We start from the raw sequence: 20,772 nt of genomic DNA, 5'->3' as shown, positions 1-20,772 counted from the left end.
TTCTCCAGGAACGATAACAACACACTGAGCCTCATTCTCTTGGATAACTCATGGTGTTAGATTGTGCCGGGCGCTGTTGTTGTCCAAACGCACTCCTGTTACAGAAGTTATTGGGTCATATCAATTTCTGCTGTTCTCTCACTGATGTTGCTGGAGTTAGAATAGGGAAAATTAATTTTGGCTATCTTTTCTCCGAACAGAAGGTGGGGAGCTCTGCTTGATTGCTTCTTTCTTTGTTTTATTGCACACTGTAGTCAGTATAAGGCTAACCTTAAGCCACTGCATGTAAGTTTCATCTTATCCAACTCCTTCCCCCAGGAGAAATCCCTTTTCTTCACTAGGATTTACAACTGGGTAAGTGAAGTGCATTATTTATTCCATGGTGAAAATAAAGCTGCTTTAAAAAATGCTTGTGAATGGTAGTTTGATACTGAAGTTACTTCAGCACTGCCGTTCAGAGTTGCAGGGAAGATCATGGACTGTAGCAGCATCATTGTTATGTGCCAAAAACTCAGCAAATGACTAGAACCTGTCAGGCTACACTGTAAAGTGAATGTGTAATTTTTTTAAATGCAAAACCAGCAGAAATTGTATACACCAATATGTTTCTCGGGTAGAAGAGAGGACATTAAAAATATTTTTCAATTGATAGCTGGGATCTTGGAAATATATCTAATATACTCTCTAGAATTTGTTTTTGAAATTTTACTATGCATCATGAAGCTTTAATGTAGTCTTTATTGGCTTCTTTAATGTTGTACTCATGTATCTTACTGCATTTTACCATAGATTAATTGGTTTTTAATTTTACATTCCTTCTCACTCTTCCATTAAATGCTATCTTCTTTAGACACTGTATTGCTGGCCAGGAATATGATAACTTTGTCAACAGAAAGAAAAAGAAAATTTAAATTGAATGCAATTAATTCTCCTATCTTGGGACTATTCATCCAACTAAATAAGCACAACATGATCTCCAGTTTCATAGGACTTCATGTGAGTCACATACCTCTAGCCGTCTCAAACCTCTGAGGTTAGCAGTGATAAACCAAACAGGATTCATCAGTTATTGCACCGTATCTTTTTATATTAACAAGTGATGGATGAGATGCAGTCCCGATGTGTCATCTCTGCTAAAACCTCTCCCCAGTGAGATGTACTTAGGAGAAGCGGCTGACATAACCATTGATGTGGCTGCCTACTTTGTTTCTGAGTTTTGGCTTTTCCTCCTTCTTTAGCAATTAAGTCTTTTCAGGTAAAACCCCTAACGACCCTGCTTGGTTTTAAGTGTGGTGTCTTACAGAAAATTTTATTGTGGAGGAAAGTCTGTCTTCTCTACTTACATGCAGACAAAGATGCTAGAGAGGCTCCAGCCTCTGCTTTTTTCTGATAGTAGGGCTGAGACAGGCAGGTACTGCCTTTGACAGAACATGAGGGATAGATTGCTCCTCTGCTGAGTCACAACTTAGTTTTCTCTGTGGATAGTCACTCTGAGAGACCTAGCTCTCCACCCCATTCTTTGTCATTAAGTCATGCTTATTCTCTCTCAAATTTTTCCCCTTCTTTTTTGGCTTTGGAATAATTCCTTCTTTATTTTGGAGCCTTCGGAGCCAGCAGAAAGTGCAGCAGTTGCCATTTAAGACAGACAAGATGCATTCTCAAGACGTGTTACTGTAGAAGGGAAAAGAAAGCTCACCTGATTGCATTTCACGTACAATGTTGCTAGCATTGAGGGACCTTCAGGTGCATAACTATCACAGGAAAAAACTGCTCATAGTTTAATCCAAATCAAGATTGAAGAGTTTTATTGATTTATTAAGAGCATGTAATTAATCAGCAATTGGCGAATAATATATTCAAGATCAATACCAACAGATAAACCACAACACTAGACACTCACAAACTGTCTGAACTCCTACAAATTTTTGAACACCCTTTATATAACTAACCCTCAAAAGTTCAAATCCCACACAGGGAGCGAAGTGCCCACTCCCCTCCCCTGGGTGGGGGACTCCCCTCCTTGCTCTCTTCTCCTTCGGGAGATGTGTCTGCTCTGGCTGTGTGTGACCCCCCCACTGCTCCCGACACCCCCTGAACCCCCATGCCACCCAGGAAGCCCTGTTGGGCCACAGGCACAGGGTCCCTCTGCGCTGCACCCACCGGGTCAGCCCCGCTGGGTGCCGGCTGTATCCCTCGTTCCACATGGATGCTGCACCCTCGGTGCTGGGCAGGGGCCGCGGTGTTGCGGGGCCGCTGCTGGCACTGCCAAACCCTGCTCTGCTCCCGTGGCCAGGGTGCTACCCTCTGTTACAAATTTTGGTGCATCTTTTGTACTTCTTTTCAAGCTCACTCCTTCTTTGTTTCCTAGGACTCCAGTTCCCTGGTTACTGTTGAATCCTGCTGATGGTCGTCTTCCTCTTTAGCAGCACCAGTCTGGGCAAATGTCCTCTCCGTTTCTGGTACTCTGCTCATGCGTGCTGTTGACACTCAAGTTCCTGTCTTACCAGGACATTTTGCCAAGGGTGGTCCACAAGAGCAATCCCACACACATTTTGCTGGCAAGAAATACTTGTAAAGAAGAGAAAGTAAATGCAGATGGGGGACAGGAGCTACAAAATGTCCCTATTCCTGCCACCACACTATTATTCTCCCTCATTTGTCTCGTCTGGCGACTGCATCATATTAGGCAACAGAGGCAGCACTCTTTTTCCAGACATTTATCTTTGACTGGAAACTTTGGTCCCTGTTGGGCTCAGCAGGGGCTCAGCAACACACAGTCCCCAGAGCAGAGACCAAGTGAGCAGAAGGGCTCGTTCGTGGAGTCCTTCCCCAAGCAGGGAGAGCTCTCTCGATTCAAGGTTTGGCCTACATGGAACAACCAAACTCAAGATAATGTGTAAATAGGATGTTAATGGAGCCAAATTCTTTAAGACAGAGTCCTTAATTCTATGCCTATAACAAAAGCCACTGTGCTTCTGCAAACAGACCTTTGGGAAAGGACTACAATTAAAAAAACTGCATTCAAATTTATTTTGAGGAAGAGATTAAAAGCTTTAAAAAGACATTCAACTGTGAAACAGAGAGTCACCTCCAAAGCAAAGCCTGCCTTTTGTTTGCCAGTGACTCTTCTGGCCATCTGCTTACAGGCAGACCAGGCAGATGTTTTGCAATCTGCCTTAGGGAAGGCACATACACACTCCGTGCACGAAGAGCACTGGGACTCAGGTGTGGAGAGAAACAGCTACTGAGGGTGAGATGCACTTCTCAGTAGAGGCTATGGGGGAGGCACCACTGCTGACAGGCAGTTTGGGGCCCTAATCCAAATAGTATAAACAGATTTAGTATTAATGTTTATATATGGTAATAATATAGAGTAATAATGCTCTTAGTTTATTGTTGTTTGCCAGTCTCGTCTGATCGCCAGACTCAGGAGTGGCCATTTCCATGAAACTTAGAGTTCCAATATTTTCAGGCCAATAAAATGCTTTAAAAGCTGCAAAGCTTTTGCTTTTTGCTACAGTAAAGGTTTTGCAGAGTGATATAATCTAATGAGATGAGAAAATACTCAGGCCAATGAGTGTCCAGGCATAACCACTTCGGACAAAGGGCAGAATAAAAGTTAGCTCAAGTCTTGCAGCTGTTAGGAGTCAAAAGACATACAAGAGTTCATACAAATGAAATGTAATATATCAGGGAAGCAATCAGTTCATTTTCAATGCCAGTAAAATTCTGTATAAATACATTCAACCTGAAACAGAGTGAGAAAATTAATTGCTTCCATATTAAATGAGTCAAATTACTTAACAAGAAAAATACAGATATCTTCAGCAATAATTGTAAGTGACAGTGTTTGAGTACTTACTCATTTTGAATGGCACTCAGCTCAGATCTCTGACAGGAGTAAGTGCTGCTAAAAGTGGCTAAGGGAAGCAAAGTTTTGGGTTCAACTCCTTGCTCCTCACTCGGTGATAGATGCATAACTTGGAGTGTCCGGAGGCCTGAGCTCCCAGTTATTTACACACTCAGCTTCCTAGCTGGGTTGTTTTTTGTGTATGGTCTTAAAGTCAGGCAGATAATGAGCAATATCACCAACATAGGGTTGGTAGGTCATATGATACTGAAATGGATTAATGTAGTCTGGTGGTTTCTTCTCTCTGTCTGGTGAGTTTAGAGCGAGTGGTGTTTGAGGAATCTTGGTTGGGTAGTAAAAATGGTCTGGGATTAGTTGTCCCTGTAGCCAGCTCTAGGTGAGACAAACATTTATTTTAACATCTTCTCTTCACATATACTAATGGAAATTTAGGATTTGGGTATTTACCAGAAATCTGAGACATATGTTATACATGTTAGCCTATATCCTTTACTCTAGTAATCAGTGTACGGTATCCATTACCACAGACTGTGGTAATCCCTCTATAAACACAAAATTGTGATTTACATATAACTACACTCAAAGAAAATTAGAACTACGAATTAAATAATTCATATTTAGGAGGCATGGATGAATGAGTGTCAGCATTATAATTCAGCTATTAAAATCAGATCTGTTCAGCTGGTGATGCTAAGTATGTGTCAGCCACTCCTGTATTTGACTAGGAGACCACCTGGAAATTTCTGGTAGGGCACAAGCTAAGAAGCCAGGAACAAATCATTCTGGACAAATCCTTGATGAAAGCTCAACCACAGATATTGGCTGAGTTACCCCACCGGTTGCCTAAGCAGAACAGCCTACTGCTTCCCTGTCCGACTGGGGAAGCACCAAATAAAATTAAGCCACATTAAAGTTCCAGATTGAAGATCCTTTCAAATGCCCCAAAGTGTACTAATTATAATGAACTTTCAGCCCAGTGTAGCCCAATACAGCCCATTGCCACAGTACTGTTTTCATACAGCACATCCTGGTAGGTGCAAATTGCTTCATTTCAGAGGAACTTCCACTTCTCTGGCTGAATGTAGCAGACATAAAATCACATTTATCCAAGAAATTAGCCAAGAAACTATCCAAAAGAATGCAAATGTTCAGATTCCTGGTCTAGTTCCCTAACTTCCCCATTAGCGCCCGTCCTCCATTTTGATGCTTTTGGTTAGCTGCTTGTCTTTGAACGCCTACCCTATGGGACATGCTTTTACTGATCCCCTTGAAATATTTATTTGCTGGCCTACTCAACTTTAAGACCATGGCTTTATAGCTGTAAAGCATAGCAATACAACTACAAACAAAAGCATAGAATTAACTATTCTGTACTTATTTGACATTCTGACAACCAAATCAACACCTATACTAGATGTCAATTTTACAAAAGTGATGTATGCTGGTAAAGCAAAGTTTGGGCCCACAGCCCTGAGTGCTGAGTTGAGCCTTGCCCATATAAAAACAAAAATGAGACAATCTCTCACTGTTTGGACCACTTGTCTGTGCTGGAAAGGTAAATGAATATTAACTAAAACCACATTAAACACAGCCTTGTATTCAGCATAAATAGGCACTGTCATATTTAACAGAAGACAAGTACTGGGAGATGTCTGCAGGCTTTATGGCAGGTTTGCCTAATAAATACCCTCCCATTTCTGCAGCTTTTCACATCTTTCCAAACAGGTCAAGGGTTAGATATTGAAAGCCCTTAGAGCAGGATGGGGCTTTATACCAAACACTGCCGAGCTGCAGAGGGTGAGAGGCGTGCGCAAGCAGAAGCAGCCGGATGGGATGCACTCGGGAACTGCACGATGGTGACGTTTTGCCGACTCTGTCCTCGCTGTCTGTGATAACCTGCTGATCTCATTGCAGAGTTCGTTTACAAAAAGGAAGCCAGCCCGTCACCCTTATGCCTGTTGAAGCCAAATTTTCTTCTTACTTTTCATTTATCGATCACAGCATGTTTTATTCTAAAATTATGGGTGCCGTAATATTGCTGTTGCTAAATATATGCCAAGCCTCCTGACTCACCACAAAAAATCCTTTTGTTTCTCATTGACCCCCCACCAAAGCTTCATTTTTAACTCATTTCTGAATCACTGTGGGCACTGAAACTCCTAACCTATTTCTCTGCACGCAGGAAGCCCAGGACCTTAAAGCAGGAATTTCATTTGTGCAGTAAAAATACGGCTCATTAATGTGGCTTGGTGCTGATATATCCATTGGCAGAGCTGCACCTTAGCTAACACCTATGAAATGAAATGTACAGCAGCAAAGAAAGTTCTGATTTAAGGAAGGCAAATGTGTTCATAATATGACACACTCATCTATTTGAAATTTTAGTTTTAAACACTTTTCCCCGTTCTTCCCTCATACTGCACAGTCACTGACAAAATACTATTTTCAGTTTGGTAATAAGTGGTACTGATTTTTTAATGAAACTTGTATGACTTAATTTTTATCTCATCTTTAAGTATAAACCTCACTTGAAGCAAACGAATAACTCCACAGGCTTCATGGGACCAACATGTAGGCAAAATTTGCTGAAGGAAAGCACAGAGTACATTTAGGGTACTCACTGGGACAGGGTGAAATAAAGCAGCAGATCCTTTATTGTGCATGAGAAGGAGAAAGGAAGGAAAGGTTCAGGTAGCATGCAGTATTTTACATCAGGGAGGGGTAGATTTTACCCATCTGACATGATCACACACCCCTTTCCCTATGCTATTGCAAAAAATTCCCACTCCTAAACTCAGACATATTTAAATACTTTGAAAGGGTCTATTTAACAGGCTGTGTGGGACAGAAGTGGGAATTTAGGCAGATAAGGAGTAGCCTGAGAAAGAAAGCAGCAGACTGTGCCTTGCTTACCAGACAGGGAAAGCCAGAGAACCATGTGCCCTTATGGTGAACAATCACTAGCAACTTGGTAACCATTTATAGCATTCTACTTGAAAATGTAGCAAATAATTAGGATTTTAAAGTATTAGTATTTGATATGCTAGTATTCAAAAAGATAGTAACAAACACTGAATCTAGAATGGCTCTCTAAGTTCCCATGTTTTTGCAGCATGGGAGTGATTTGGGTGCAAAATCTGTGATAAGCATGGCAACAGAAACACTGTTGGTGAGCAGTAGTTTTTGGTTTGGTTGAAGTAAAGTGTCAAAATACAGAAAGAAGATAGTTAATATGAAAATGTGCAATCCTTCAGAGTATCTTTACCTTCTATCATTTTACCATCTACCCCTGATGGGCCCAGCTCACACTAGTGGGGCTCTGCTTTCACATTGCTGTAACCACACTGGCTTAAATGAAATTACACCAAACAGGAACCTGCTTCTTGCTGCCATCAAAAATAAAATGCCATCCTCCTTTTCTGAGCAAATTTAACAAACACAGAGAGTCTTCACTGCAGGATTGCATGGGCTTGGACAGAAAGCAGGGTCACTGCAGAAAAGGGGTACGGGCTTCCTGGAACCCTGCAACTCCTCATTACTGAAAGCCTAGGGGGATTTGCTATGAGAAACCATTACCACAAAACTTGCTGCAATCTGCTTTAGCTCCCACAAAGGGTAAAAATTATACAGTCAGAGGCAATTACCTCTTTGAATGCTATCCTGTCTTGAAACTGCCATTTCCAGTCAAGACGGGTGAGAAGCTGACAGCTGAGTGCCTGCTATAGCAACGTCTGACCTCTCCTGATAGCTCCCCACTCAGATTATTGCACCCAACGGGCTGTGATGAGGCAAAGACGGCCGCCTCTCCCAGGGGAAGGAACAAAGGGTGAACTAATGGTGCTGGGGTCACTCAGCAGCTCCTGCACCTCTTTACGAAGCCAGGACACACAGTTGTGGAGCTGACAAAGTCACATGAAGTCTGGCTCCCCTTTTCTTCTCTGTGAGAAAGCAGGTGTGTCTCCTCTCTGACTGCTCCGAGATGCTGAGATGCTCCCACCAGGAACAGTCCTGCCATCATCCTTTTAGTGCGCAGCGCAGCCATTGAGGGACATTATGAGATGAGGTGGGCTGCTGTGCCAATAATACCTTCTGCAGCTTTTTGTGTCTTATGTCTCACGCGGAGCCATTGCCTCCCAAACATCTCTACTACGTATGTTAGAAGTCGGACAACGGGATATGTATTTGCTTCGATGGGCCGAAAGTTTATAAAAAAGAGGTTGGGAGGACTCTGCCTTTCTCAATCTGGGATCTGATTAGAAAGCATTGCCCTTAGAACTAGCACAGAGGAAAACGGGAAGCATTTTCCAAAGTCAAGCCCAATGATTACATCAGGAAGAATAGAGAATCGCCTTTCTGTTAACGAGGAGATCTGCGGGAGCATAATCATGGGCTCAACGACAGATCAATATGATCATAGTTGAAGACCCTTTACTAGAGCATCAGACATCATTTTATACATTGGTTACATCCGTACATGCGTTTAGCTATTTTACTATTGGTTACACACATTATTCACGCTCTGTCCACGCGCCTAGTTACACTTAATGATTGGTTGTATCAACACTGTACACGCGCATAAACATAAGACATAATTGGTTATACTAACTAAAACATGCGAAACTTGTCTCAGTCTAATTGGTCAAGATAAACTGCCGAATTGAGGTTCTTTGTGCCAAGTTCCCTTTATCGTGGAATGCGCACCTGTGTTCTTCTAATTGGCATCTTTCTTTTTTTGTCTTCTTGTTTATTCTGTTCAAGGCCTTCTAAAGGCGTCTGGAACGCTCTTGTGACCGTTAGCTGAAAATGTTCCCACAGAGATCTGTGTCTTGTCTACAACCACGCCTACTATGAAATGAAATAAGAGGGGGACAGCTTTCCTCATTTCACATGAAGGTCAATATAGTAAGACGGGACGGGACTTGTTCGATACGAAAGTTCACGTCCCTTCTAATTAGAAGGCAAACTATCTCCCAGGCTGCCACGAGGAGGAATATTTTCCGAAGGCTCAGTAAGCCCTACCCCAAACCTGAATTTTCTGTTTAAAATGAAACCCCCCAGCAGCTCCGCCGCTTCTTGCACAGCCTCTTCTACCCCCCGCCCGCAGCCCCCTGTCAGTCACCTTTTCCAGAAAACCAGCCCCGGCGGAGGTTTCCGAAGGACGGGGTGCCTACCGCAGGGCCCCGGCGGGCCCTCCCGCCGGCGGGGGCTCCTCGGTCACGCCGGGCCGGGCCGGGGGGGCGGCGGCGGGAGCGGTACGCGGGGCCGCCCCGGCGCCCATTGGCTCGGCGGCGGCGGCCCGGGCTCGGCGCGGCCCCATAAAGGCGGGCGGCCCGGTCGCCTGCCCAGTCGCGCTGCCCCGCCATGTCGCCCCCGCCCGCCCTGCCCTGGCTGCTCGCCGCCTGCTGCCTCTGCGCCCTCCCGCGGGCCTCAGGTACGTCCCGTCGTCGTCGCCCCCCCCCCGGTTCAGCACGGGGAGAGAACGCGAGAGAACCCCCCCAAACCTTGGGAAGGGTCGTCTCCCCTGGAGGGGAGCCCGCGGGGCTGGGTTCCGCGGCGTTCCCCCACAGCCGTGTCCCGTCCCCGCAGGGTTCCCTCAGCCTTTCTCGCGCTACAGGGACGGCGGGGATCTGCCCAAAAGCCAGGTATGTCCGCCTTCGCCTTCCACGTCGGGAAGCGAGGCGTGGGACGGCGGCGGTCCAGCCCGGGCTGGTCCGAGGAGGTGGGAACCGAGACTGGTCCGCGGCAGGGAAATGCGGTGGGAGACTGGTGACGGACTGGAAAGGCGTTGTGAAATCCCCGGGGTGGGTGGTGAGGAGCGGGGAGGCTGAAGCCCTTTGCCGCCCGGGGGGGTGGCAGGGGCAGGGGTGCGGAACAGGACGCCTGGGTCGGCCGAAGGCGGGCAGGCCAACCGCCAGCCGCTCCACGAGCCGAAACGCGGGTCCCCGGGTATGACAGACCCACTGTTAATGTCTAATCTTTACTTTTTTTTAAAGCAACTGGCACTGTGTTTCAGTCAGTGGATGGAACTGTCTAATCAACCCCAGGTAAATTGGCTCTGGTAACGTGTTTGATCTGCTGGGACTCTCTCTTCCAGACGTACTAATTGCCCTGTGTAGCCCTGAGCACCACTGTCTGCGGGTGGCACAGCCTCCCCCAGAGAGCCGGCGGCTCTGGAGAGCAGAGCGAGTTTGCTGGTGTATGTGCTCTCCTCCCTGCAGAGCTAACTCAGACCTAGAGAAAGAAAAAAAATGTGCTTTTCTTCCCATCACAGTGGTAGCTAGCACTGAAGCAAGAAGCACTGGTCAGTGCTGTAGGAGTTACAGGCAGGTCCCAGGTCTGTGGTGGTGGGTGGCTGGGTTTTCTCCGGGGTGCTCAGAGGAGCGAGGGGAAGTTTTCACAGCTCATTTCTGCTGCGGTGTCTCTGGCCCAGAGCTTGCAAACAGCTTAAAAAAAAAACCCAACTCAGTAGCTTTGAAAGATCAGCCTCACTGCATTTGATACCGAGCCCAAGGGTCATTTTCATTTTCAAAGGGGAGAGAAAAATCTTTGCAGGATCAGGAATTATCTGGAAGTTTTGAACATTTTGTTCTGATTTTTCTTCTTTCTGAAATCTTTCAGTTTTGTAAACCGAGACTTGTGGAAAACAGTTCCCAGAGCCAGTTGTTCAGGTGTCTTACATTTTACTTCCTTTGGAGCTGTAGTTATTTCTCATCTAATGTGATATCAGCAAGTTCCTGTCCTGTGGCAGCGAGTATGGGACAGTATACTTCAGTATATGGTTAAAGATTATAGTACCGACTGAAATGCTTGTAGGTGAAAATGAGTGTAGATTAAATATGCCAAATATGCCATTTCTAGAAAACTTAGCATAGGAAATTGTATTTTAAATATAAGAGGCTGCTTTAGATCTCTTTATAGCACAAGACTGTGTTGACAATATTAGTAGTATTGTGTGTATTCTTCTCACATAAAATACTAGTTTTTCAGCTTGTAATAGCGTCAGTAAGTCTTGCTGTGCTCTAAAGGGTTTTAGTGGAACCGTGTTCAGTCTAAATTGTGCAGGAATCGGAATCAAGCCTGTTCTCTATCAAACCTCGTATACCACATCCTCTCAGTAAATGTATTAAAGTACTGTTTGGTTTTGCAGATCTCCAGCACTGTTTTGGATCTCTGTTATTCCATATTCAACAGCATGCATACAAATGAGGTAAGGTGTAATTGCTTGTTTTATTTCAAAGCAACGCCTCCAAATCCAACTTTTTGACATTTTTCTCCAAACAATAATGTATAATCTAATATCAGCATGGTTTAGGAGATGTAGGAGAGTATATAGAAGATTATTTCTTCTCACTGGTAGCTTAAATGTAGTTCTTAACTCCATTAAATTATATATGAAATTGCTGTTTTTCACCACGTCAGAGCTCAAGAACCAAAACATCCACTTACAGCTGGGGTCAGTATTTTAACCTGACCCTCACTTTTGAATAATACAGGGTTAAATATGCTATAAATATACATAACATTGGATCAACAGCATACATAGATCATGCTGAACATGGAGGTGTATGAGTTGCTTTACTGATTTTAATACTCTAGTTGAGCCTGTTTTTTTGTGTTTCCGACTCGGATCCAAAAGATGGGTGAGTTATTGAGTATAGCTCTTCCTCATCGGTGCAGTTGTATTGGGACCTAGCTCAATGTCAGTTCTGCTTTATATCACTACTTTTATTATCACTGGTTTATTAAGAGCCTTTCTCATAAAATTCACTCAGCCCCTGGATATGTTAAAAAGGCCAATTTACTTGTGGAGTTTGAGTCCTCTGTTTCAAATCACAAGTAGAGCCTTCAAGATGGTAATAGAAAGTATTTTGACATGTATTTCAATATGTCTTCTTGCCAGTGTCTTTAGCTAATTATAATTCTAAGCATGCTTTCCTAAAGCAGCCATAAAACTGTACAATACTGAAGTTGATTGTATAAAAAATTCTAGCATTTCGGTCTTAAATACCTAAAATGTTTTGAGTTCAGTATTGACTCCTATACTTCTGCAGCTTAGCTAATGAGGGGACATCCAGAATCATCTGGTAACTTTGAATGGAGCCTATTCCTAGTTACTAACTTTGCAAAAAAATTCACCCTCTGTTATGTATCCTCAAGACTGGGAGCTGAATCTCACACAGTATGCTTTCAAGAGATATGACTAATATCAGCTACTTATCTGCAATATGATTTCTAGGTATGGTCTGATTAAGTCGCAGATCAAATATAAATGTGAAATATGGAAAAAGAGCTATGCTAAAATTGCATTTTTACCCAGCTGGTCAAATTTTTTATTACATGAAGTTGTACTTTCTCAGCCCACAAGGAATCTTCAGAAGACACTGGAAACATAAGTCTATATGTAGCGCACCCAATGAAACAGTTATGACATCCTACTCATTTCAGCTGGACTTCAACTTTCTACATGATCCTGTATTTGTGTGGATTTTTAAAAAAATTGATTCAGTCAGTTATAGATTATGTAGAGAAGGTAGATGGTGTTTCAAGAGAAGGAATGAGGCCTCTGCATTATGAAAGGCAAAGTCAATGGCAATTCGGGCATTAATGGGACTTTAACTCCATCTGGGGAACTTAAAATCTTTTGGCAGAACTAATAGACTATTTATTTTCAATGTCTAATCTTTGGGTAAATCTTGCAGATGGCACTTTTAAAGAAATCAAAAAGAGCTATCTAAACCCAGCCACATTGCAATCACCTCCATGAGAATTTCAAATTTCCACCCTAAAGTCAAGCCAACATGCTGTTTAGAAGCTCAGTTCTTACCATGTTTCTTCCACATAGTAAACTCTCACCTGTTACAAATTAGCTAGGATATTTGAAACTGCAGGCTAAGTCATGAGTTAGTCTGTATCTTTGTTTGGCATGTAATAATCATCTCAGAACAAAACTAGCATTCATGCTATCTCTTTGTTGTAGTCTCCTTTGCATCCTTTAAAGCACCTTGATCAAGCAAGCACTTTTTTCTTCCATAGCATTTCATAGCCCTGTAAGTTGATGTCAGTTGCTCTACAAATCATTGTCTTAAGGCTTGAACCAAGGAAATCCTCATCTCATACCCTGAATTGTGATTCCCTCCTTCTTGCTTGTATATTTTGGCTTTTTAAATTCTTCCTCCCCAGTTTCCCATCCACATGCTTTTCCTGTGTTCCCATCCCCTGTCTTCATGTCCTTGCTCATTATATGTGCTTGTTTTTCAAGCCCACCCCGGGTAACTAAACCCATTCACTGATATAACTGTGGCTGTGGCACACAGAGCTATCCCATTGCTGGCCAGCTGGGAGCATGCAGCCCAGCAGCTGTGCTGTGGGCAGGAGGGCTCCCAAACCTGGCAGATGTACCAGACTGCAGGTTCAGGGCTTCGTTAGACACCGAGCTTAGTCTGCTCCCATGAAGTCACGGGGAAAGTTTCTATTCCCTGATGTAAGGCTGCGTAGAAAAATGAGCAATCTCCTATAGAATAAAGGATGCAGGGAAAGGATTAAAACCAGCAGTCGTGCCTGGGTTAAAACCAAGGGCAGTCTGAAAGGTGAAGAGCAGCCACATTTTAACAAGGTAAGAGCTATTGGTACAATTCAAGCCTGAGGAATGGAGCTGCTGTGTTTGTTCCAAGTGGAGCTCTGCTTCACCCCCCCAGAGCATGGCTGTGCTTTGCTGTACAGTGAGGGAAGCATGTTGAATAATGGTAACGAATGGGGTAATGTTGGTTAAGGCAATGTTTAAAATCAGTCTTTAAAAAGATCCATTTGCTGCTGTTATATCTGTCTGTGATAAGTGTAAGATTATCTTTCTTCTCGCATGGAGTGCAGCAACCTCATCGGTGATGGAGGATTACTATCGCAAGCGAAAGAAATGACAGCATCTTGACTAACTTACACTGTCCACTTGCAGGAATCACAGATTGCTGCTGCAAAGTTTACAAAGAAGGTATGTAAGTGTGAAGACAAGCGAGTAGCAACAGACAGGGCCCTTTCCCTGTTTCTTTTGCTGCTTTTTTTTAAGTCAGCTTTTATCAATGGTTGGGAAGAGAGCTGTGCTGACCCTGCTTCTGCAAAGCAATCCACCATCTGTAAAGCTTTCTTTTATACATTTTCTAAAGCCTTTGAATCTTTAATTATGGTAATTTAGTATATTTATACTAGACAGAGTGGATAGTTCTTGACAATGCCTTTTGGGTATTAATTTTTAATCAGCATTCCAGATGAATGGGCATTGGAGACTATCAACATCTTGTTGTTTGTATGCTGCTGAAAAAGGGCTTGAATTATTGATATTCTGATGGAATGACACTGAAACTTGTCAACAGATCTATGGAACTGAGTTTAAAGTATTTTGTTAATAGTTTGTGTTTTATTTTACAGGATAGTCATGAGACTCTGGGACGGCCTTTTTTCCTTTTCAGGGTATCTGAATCTCTTTTTAAAGATTCTGAATCACAGGCAATGTTATATATCCATAGACAAGCAACTGTTTGCCTTCACAAATTCTTGCCACACTTTTTTGAGTAAAGGCCAAATATCCCTTGCTTGAAAGCTTTAGGGAGCTATTTGCTTAAAAAGCTCTGGTTCAACTAAAAGATGACAAGATAATGAGATCTGGGGTAGTAACGGATTAAAAACTTTTTTATATGAAGCAGTGTTCTGCAATTGTTTTATCTTAAGCCAAATCATCCAAGGACAGAAGTAGTATTTAGCTTGTATCTCTGAGACTGCCAAGGTGCACTGATGCTAAATTTGTTAGATAAAACGTGTGTGAGCTGAATGTCCACTTGGTCTGAAAGGTCTGGCCAGTAAGTGATGGCACACTGCATAACAGGGTGAAAAGCCAAAGCAAAATCATGGACATCATAATTTCTCTCATGTTTTTCACCCATTGTCTTGCTGAACTATGGCATGGTCTAATGCAGAATATGCTGGTTTAGACATGCTCTGATTAACACAACACTAGTTTTTAGGAATATCTTCAACACATTAAAAAAAAAAAATTTATGGAGTAGGTCGTAGCAGGTAACCAGAGTCCCAGTTCAGCTGTCATTTATGTTTTAGCTCACTTCAAGTGTGCCTGGCCAGGTACTTTCAGTGCTGGTATTTATATGCTCTTTCTTGGGCATCTACACATAGTACCCCAATGGGTTGGGACCAAGACCCTTAAAGAGAATAATTAAAGCCACATTGTTTAGCTGTTTGGACAGAGGCAGAATGAGTATTTCTCAGATTCGGAGGCAAAACCCACCCTGCATGGATCCCCTGGTATTTGACATGTTGTCCCTTTAAAGGAAATCTTACTGCAGCCTTCTTATGTATGCAGCATCATGGGAGATGTATTTTGGTGTGCTTAAATCTGGCATCTAATACCTCTGCACAACCATCTAATTATTATGTTTTTCAGCCTCGAAACGGAAGAACTATCGAAGGCAGTGGTAAGTAGGCATCCAAAAGTGACAAGACTTTGTTCTGTTTTTTTTCAATAATGATGATCCTCATGACGGAAGGAGTTACTGAGAAGTATTACGAACCTAGTAGAAACCGAGATACCCATGTGGATGTTTCATATGGTTACTAGGAGGTGTCTGGACAGAAATGCATTTTTTTCATGCTCAGACACTCAGTGTATGCTCTTGACAAAAGGGTTTTCTTCCCTCTCTGAGGTTCAGTAAGGAGGAGCTTTCATCCTCTGCAAAATGATAGAAATGGTACAGAAATTGTAAAGTTTAAAACCAGAGGGTTTAAGTTGTACGTGGAACACAGAAGCATAGACTCATCTATGTTCCAAGAGACCTTCAGTCACCTAATCCTACATGAGGCCACTAATACAGATCTCTGCATGCAGGTGGGAGTCATCCTCACATCAGAATTAGGACCTCTTTGGGGGTAAACTTTAACTAGACAGAGCAGGAGTGGGGATATAAGGAAGGAAGATAGTGAGATGTAATAATATCACCTAGCACTTGCATATCCATCTTTGCAAGTGTCTATTAAAGGTCTTCGTGAGCTTTAATGGGAAATGGACAAAACAGTCAATGTACATGTGTCCCCTCCTTCAGTCTCTCTTCTTCCAATCTTTTACCCCACAATAAGACCTAAGACTTGGGAGAGTGGTATAGAGCAGCATTGCTACTTGCTTGGTCTGGTCTTAGGCACTGCCCTGGACATACATTGCTTCTCGTGGATGAAAGGAAGATAAGGAGCTAGATGGATCTCTGGTTTGAGCCAGTGCAGCTGTTCTTGTGTTAAGCCCACGTGTGCGTGGGAAATGTTTCATAGCTATGAAACCTGTAGGGACAGGGAGTGCTGCCCAGGTCTGTTTAGAGTAACTGGAAGCATGAGCTGACAACCACTAACATAAGCCAAACAGGCAGAGACTCCCTATAGATTTTTGGCAAACCAGTTAAAAACAATTAGAGTAAACTTGCATGGAAGTACTCTATGCAGAGTATTCTGTTAGCAGAATTGCTAAACTATCAAACACATCTCATTAAAGTGCTGGTGTAGAAGCCACTACTCTATAATCGTGCCTTACAGCAATAAACTTTATCCACAGCTCGGCCTCCGTACTGTAAAGGAAGGACAGTGGAGTTAGGGCATGGTGGAGAGAGGAGAACTGTGTGAGGAGGCAGAGTTCATGTTTGAGTACAAATCACATATCTGGGCACTTATCCGAACTTTCAGACTTTCATCCATCTTAATCTTCTGGTGCTTGAATTTTAAGTTATTTAATTTCTAACTTTGGGAAGGACCAGACACACAAAACTGAATACTAAGTCATATTCAGATCAACATCTCAACATAAAATATGATACTGTGTTAATTTGTTTCAGAATACCATGGAATATGAAGTTCATGGGTCGATTTACCAGCTCGGTGACTTGGTTTACATAAAGAAAAGAGACTCCCCATTGCACTGGTTGTCTATTATGTGACTCAGTTGTCTGGAATTTGCTGTTCCATGTAATAAATTTGCAATCATTAATTATTCTTGTTGTCCTTTTTAATTAAAGTAGGTACTAAATTTCATTGGGCTATAGTGTAGCATTGCCTGGTTCCAGCTGTATTCAAAAGAAATCAATCATCTGACTATTGACAATTTTCAAGTCCAACAGTGCATTTTATATTTATAACATCATCTTTAATAGGGTCATGAATTATAAGCTTGCCCTTTTGACTAGTTAATATATTTCCCCAGCATTTCAGAATGTGCATCCCAAATAGCATGATAAGATACTAAAATCATCATGGACATTTTAATGATTTAATTCTTATTTTGAATAACTAAGGTCTTGAGTGTGATAATTGATAAATCCAAAGTACTTTGAAAGAAGGAGAACACGTACTGCTGTTACATACAAGCACTATTTGATCAGATGATGTATTTTTTTTTTTTTTTTCAGCCTTGACTTACTGGCTGTTGTAAAGCACAAATAGTCACTTATGAGGGATATTCTGAACATTTGCCCTTTTTACTGAAATCATGCATTTAAACCTGTGGCGCAGCCAGTTGTGCTTGCACTGTATGGAGTGGGGCGATGTGTTTTGTTAGGTGGAGACGTTTATGGGAGGAAGACTTAAAGTACTAAGCAGTTACTTCCTTGGGAAGAAAAGAGCATAGTAAAAGCCAGGGTTTGGGGATACACACCAGGGTGGGATTCCTCAACGGAGTGTCCCATGGCAATGGCTTCCTCAAGCCTTTGTTATCCTCCCTTCCCCTCCTTGGCTAATCAGTCCTGGTGCCATGGCATGGTACCATCTCGGTTACCCTGGCACAGCTGCATGTGAACTGGATTTGGGAACTCCTCTGTCTTCAAAAACAAATCCTGAGAGACCTGGGGGTGGGGTAAGGGTTTTTAACTGGAAAATTTCCCGATTTGGGCTGTATTAACAGAAGTTTGGCTGGTCGATAGAGGGAAGTGATGAGTTATTTGGCAGTTGTTAGACCACATCTAGGGTAGAGTATCCAGTTTGGGGCCTCACAATCCAGGAAGGGCATGGACAAATGGGAGGGAGCTCGTGGAGGACCTCCAAGGTGGTGAGGGCTGGAGTACTTGCCCTGTGAGGACATGCAGGGGCAACTGGGCTAGTTCAGCCTGGAGGAGGGATGCTTTCAGGGCACCTAACAGCCCTTCCAGTGCGTACAAGGGGTCATCAAGAGAGTCAGGCTCCTCAGTGTGGGGTGGGAGGACAAGTAGCAACAGGCATAAGTTGAAGCAAGAGAAGTTGAGACATCCAGGCAGTGCAACAGGTTGTCCAGAGAGGTTGTGCTGTCCAGTCCTTGGAGGTTTTCAAGACCAGAGTAGACAAAACCTGGTCTGAATTCCTGCTTGGGATCAGACTGGAGACCTCCTGAGGTCCCTGCCAGCCTCAGTTATTCTGTGACATGAGTACAATTTCATGTTATGTATTTCAGCCTCTAACAGGGTCAAGCCCTGGCTGAATTGTAGCTCCTGTGCCTTTACCTGGGCAGAGAGTGCTGGGGGAGTCCCCAGGGGGGCTGCTCGGGGCAATTAAGGTCTATTTGTGCCCTCATGGCACACTGTTGCTGTTGTTCACTGTGTTGTCAAATCCCATTGGAAATGATTAGCCCACGGAAAGACTACCAAAGGGATGCTGGCTCCTCTGGCTCCTCAAGTATTTGGAGCTAGCTGGGGTGCCCCTCTGGAAGAAATAGCAAAGCCAAATGTAAGTGGTGGAGATGCACCGTGGTAATGCAAATAAATATGAGATAATGATACAAAAGCACAGCAATGACACTTCTGGCCTGTTTCATCTCGGAGGCCAAAGCTGCACAGTATCAAGTTTTGCTCAGTTCTGCCTAAATATTTGTACTGGTTTTGACTGGGATAGAGTTAATGTTCTTCATAGTAGCTCTTATGGTGCTGTGTTTTGGATTTGTGACCAAAACAGTGTTGATAACACAGCGATGTTTTCATCACTGCTGAGCAGTGCTCACACAGAGCCAAGGGCTTTTCTGCTTCTCCCCCCACCCCACCAGCGAGCAGGCTGGGGGGGCGCAAGGAGTCGGGAGGGGACACAGCTGGGACAGCTGACCCCAACTGACCCAAGGGATATTCCAGACCATTGGACGTCATGATCAGCAGATAAAGCTGGGGGAAGAAGGAGAAAGTGGGAATGTTTGAAGTGATGGTGTTTGTCTTCCCAAGTCCCCGTTAGGCGTGATGGAGCCCTGCTTTCCTGGAGATGGCTGAACACCTGCCTGCCAATGGGAAGCAGTGAATGAACTCCTTGTTTTGCTTTGCTTCACTTATTAAACTGTCTTTATCTCAGCCCAGGAGTTTTCTCACTTTTACCCTTCCGATTCTCTCCCCCATCCTGCTGGGGGGATGAGCGAGCGGCTGCGTGGGGCTGAGCTGTCGGGGTTAACCCACAGCAATACCGTACCATCCGCAACTCATGCTGTGCTCTCACCATCAGCAGTGGCTTCCTCCACCCACAACAGGTTTCAAGAATAACATGTTTTTGGGCCTTGAAACTGGTTAAATAAGACTGATAAATAGGTGGTAATTTGCAAGTGAGGACCTAGCTTAGGATCCTCAGACATATTTCTGTAGTTACTGTGGCTCCTCTGTAAAATGCACAGTAGAGCTCTTGTTCACTGCTTAGTGGAAACCTTTGCTCCCTGGAGCAACACAAATGTCACCTGTGGAATAGGAGAGATTAATAATATTGAAATGTAAAGGTCACCCCTGGCCTGAAACTCTGAGCGTCCCGCTGCAAAACCCACAGCAGAAACTGAGAAGCACAGACACAGGTGACAACAACAATTAGAAGCACGGAAAAATTTCTGCAAGAGAAAGAAGTGAAAGCTCAGTTCCCATTGTCAGCAAGAGAAGAGACAGATAAAGAGTGACATGACAAGGTATACAAAGTAGTGAGTGTGTTTAGAAGAGTAAATCCGATGCTTATCCATCCTCTTGTAATAAAAAGGAGCTAGGAGAGAGACTCAATTACACTGAGAGGCAGTACATTTAAGCTGCAAAGGGGAATTTTTTTTCTAACACTTAATCAACTCCCGAAACCAGTTGCCGCAGCTTAGAGCATGTGGTTAGAGACAGCTCTGCCGGCTCTCGGGAAGGCAGGCACGTTGAGGGGCGCACACCTTCGTGCCGCCTAACTTGCCTCGGAAATCACTTTAGGCTGGCCCAGGATCTCCTGTGTTAAAAGCCTGGCCTGCTCGAGCTGGGCTCAGCAGGGAGCACAGCGAGGGACCTGGAAATGCGCTTGCCGGTGGGGGAGCGAGTGCCGCTCACCAAAGAGCCAGAGCACGAAGCATGAGTGGAAAACCCTCTTGGTGCTGGGCTTCGCTTTGCGGTCCCTTCATGCTCCGGTGCCTCGGACAGCCTCACTCCCTTCTTGGCTCCCCCAGGGAAGAGCACACTTAGTAAATCTCCAGGAGGTGGCAAGCTGGGAGGGGCGGCAAGCGCTGGAGGACAGAGTCGGCATTCAGAATGGTTTTGGCAAAGGAAGACAGATCTGGAAAAAATATGTACGGCTTGCTGAGGATGAAAGGAAGGTATTACACGTACTGAAGAATAATCAGTTGCAGCTTTGCAGCAAAGGGGGTGGGTAACTGTAGACAGTCAAATATCACAGTGTTGGGGAGAACACAAAAATACAATGTGGAATAAATAAGAAGCTGTAGAGACTATGACATGGGAGGTGTTGCACTGATGATTATAGGGAAGACTTCACGTACAGAATAGACCTGGAGAAGAAAGAGGGGGACCAAAAGGAGAGAGCCCAGCAGAGAGGAAAGGCAGACGTCAAGGAAGCCTTCTTGGTTTGCAAGAAGGAAGGTTTGAAAAGGGGAGGGGAATGATAAAATGCTTCAT

The 20,772-nt window shown here is 43.8% G+C and overlaps 1 protein-coding gene across 9 annotated transcripts; it reads left to right on the top strand.

Moving 5' to 3' along the window:
* The first annotated feature begins 22 nt into the window (after nucleotides 1-22).
* On the top strand, nucleotides 23-16,898 carry NMS (neuromedin S). Of its 9 annotated transcripts, none has more exons than XM_029998853.1 (9): nucleotides 23-203; nucleotides 319-354; nucleotides 9,458-9,513; nucleotides 9,868-9,915; nucleotides 11,019-11,078; nucleotides 13,821-13,856; nucleotides 14,291-14,332; nucleotides 15,318-15,348; nucleotides 16,747-16,898. In XM_029998853.1, the coding sequence occupies exons 1-9, from the start codon at nucleotides 51-53 to the stop codon at nucleotides 16,846-16,848; spliced, it is 564 nt and encodes a 187-aa protein (XP_029854713.1). In that variant the 5' UTR covers nucleotides 23-50; the 3' UTR covers nucleotides 16,849-16,898. The 9 variants fall into 9 exon arrangements, with proteins under 9 accessions (XP_029854713.1, XP_029854712.1, XP_029854715.1 ...); XM_029998852.1 differs by having other exon boundaries at nucleotides 9,865-9,915; XM_029998855.1 differs by lacking the exon at nucleotides 319-354.
* Nucleotides 16,899-20,772: the final 3,874 nt, after the last annotated feature.

The sequence above is a fragment of the Aquila chrysaetos genome, chromosome 23 (genome assembly GCF_900496995.4).
Source record: "Aquila chrysaetos chrysaetos chromosome 23, bAquChr1.4, whole genome shotgun sequence".
In the NCBI taxonomy this organism is placed as follows: Eukaryota; Metazoa; Chordata; class Aves; order Accipitriformes; family Accipitridae; genus Aquila; species Aquila chrysaetos.
This window is presented reverse-complemented; position numbering and strand designations above follow the sequence as displayed.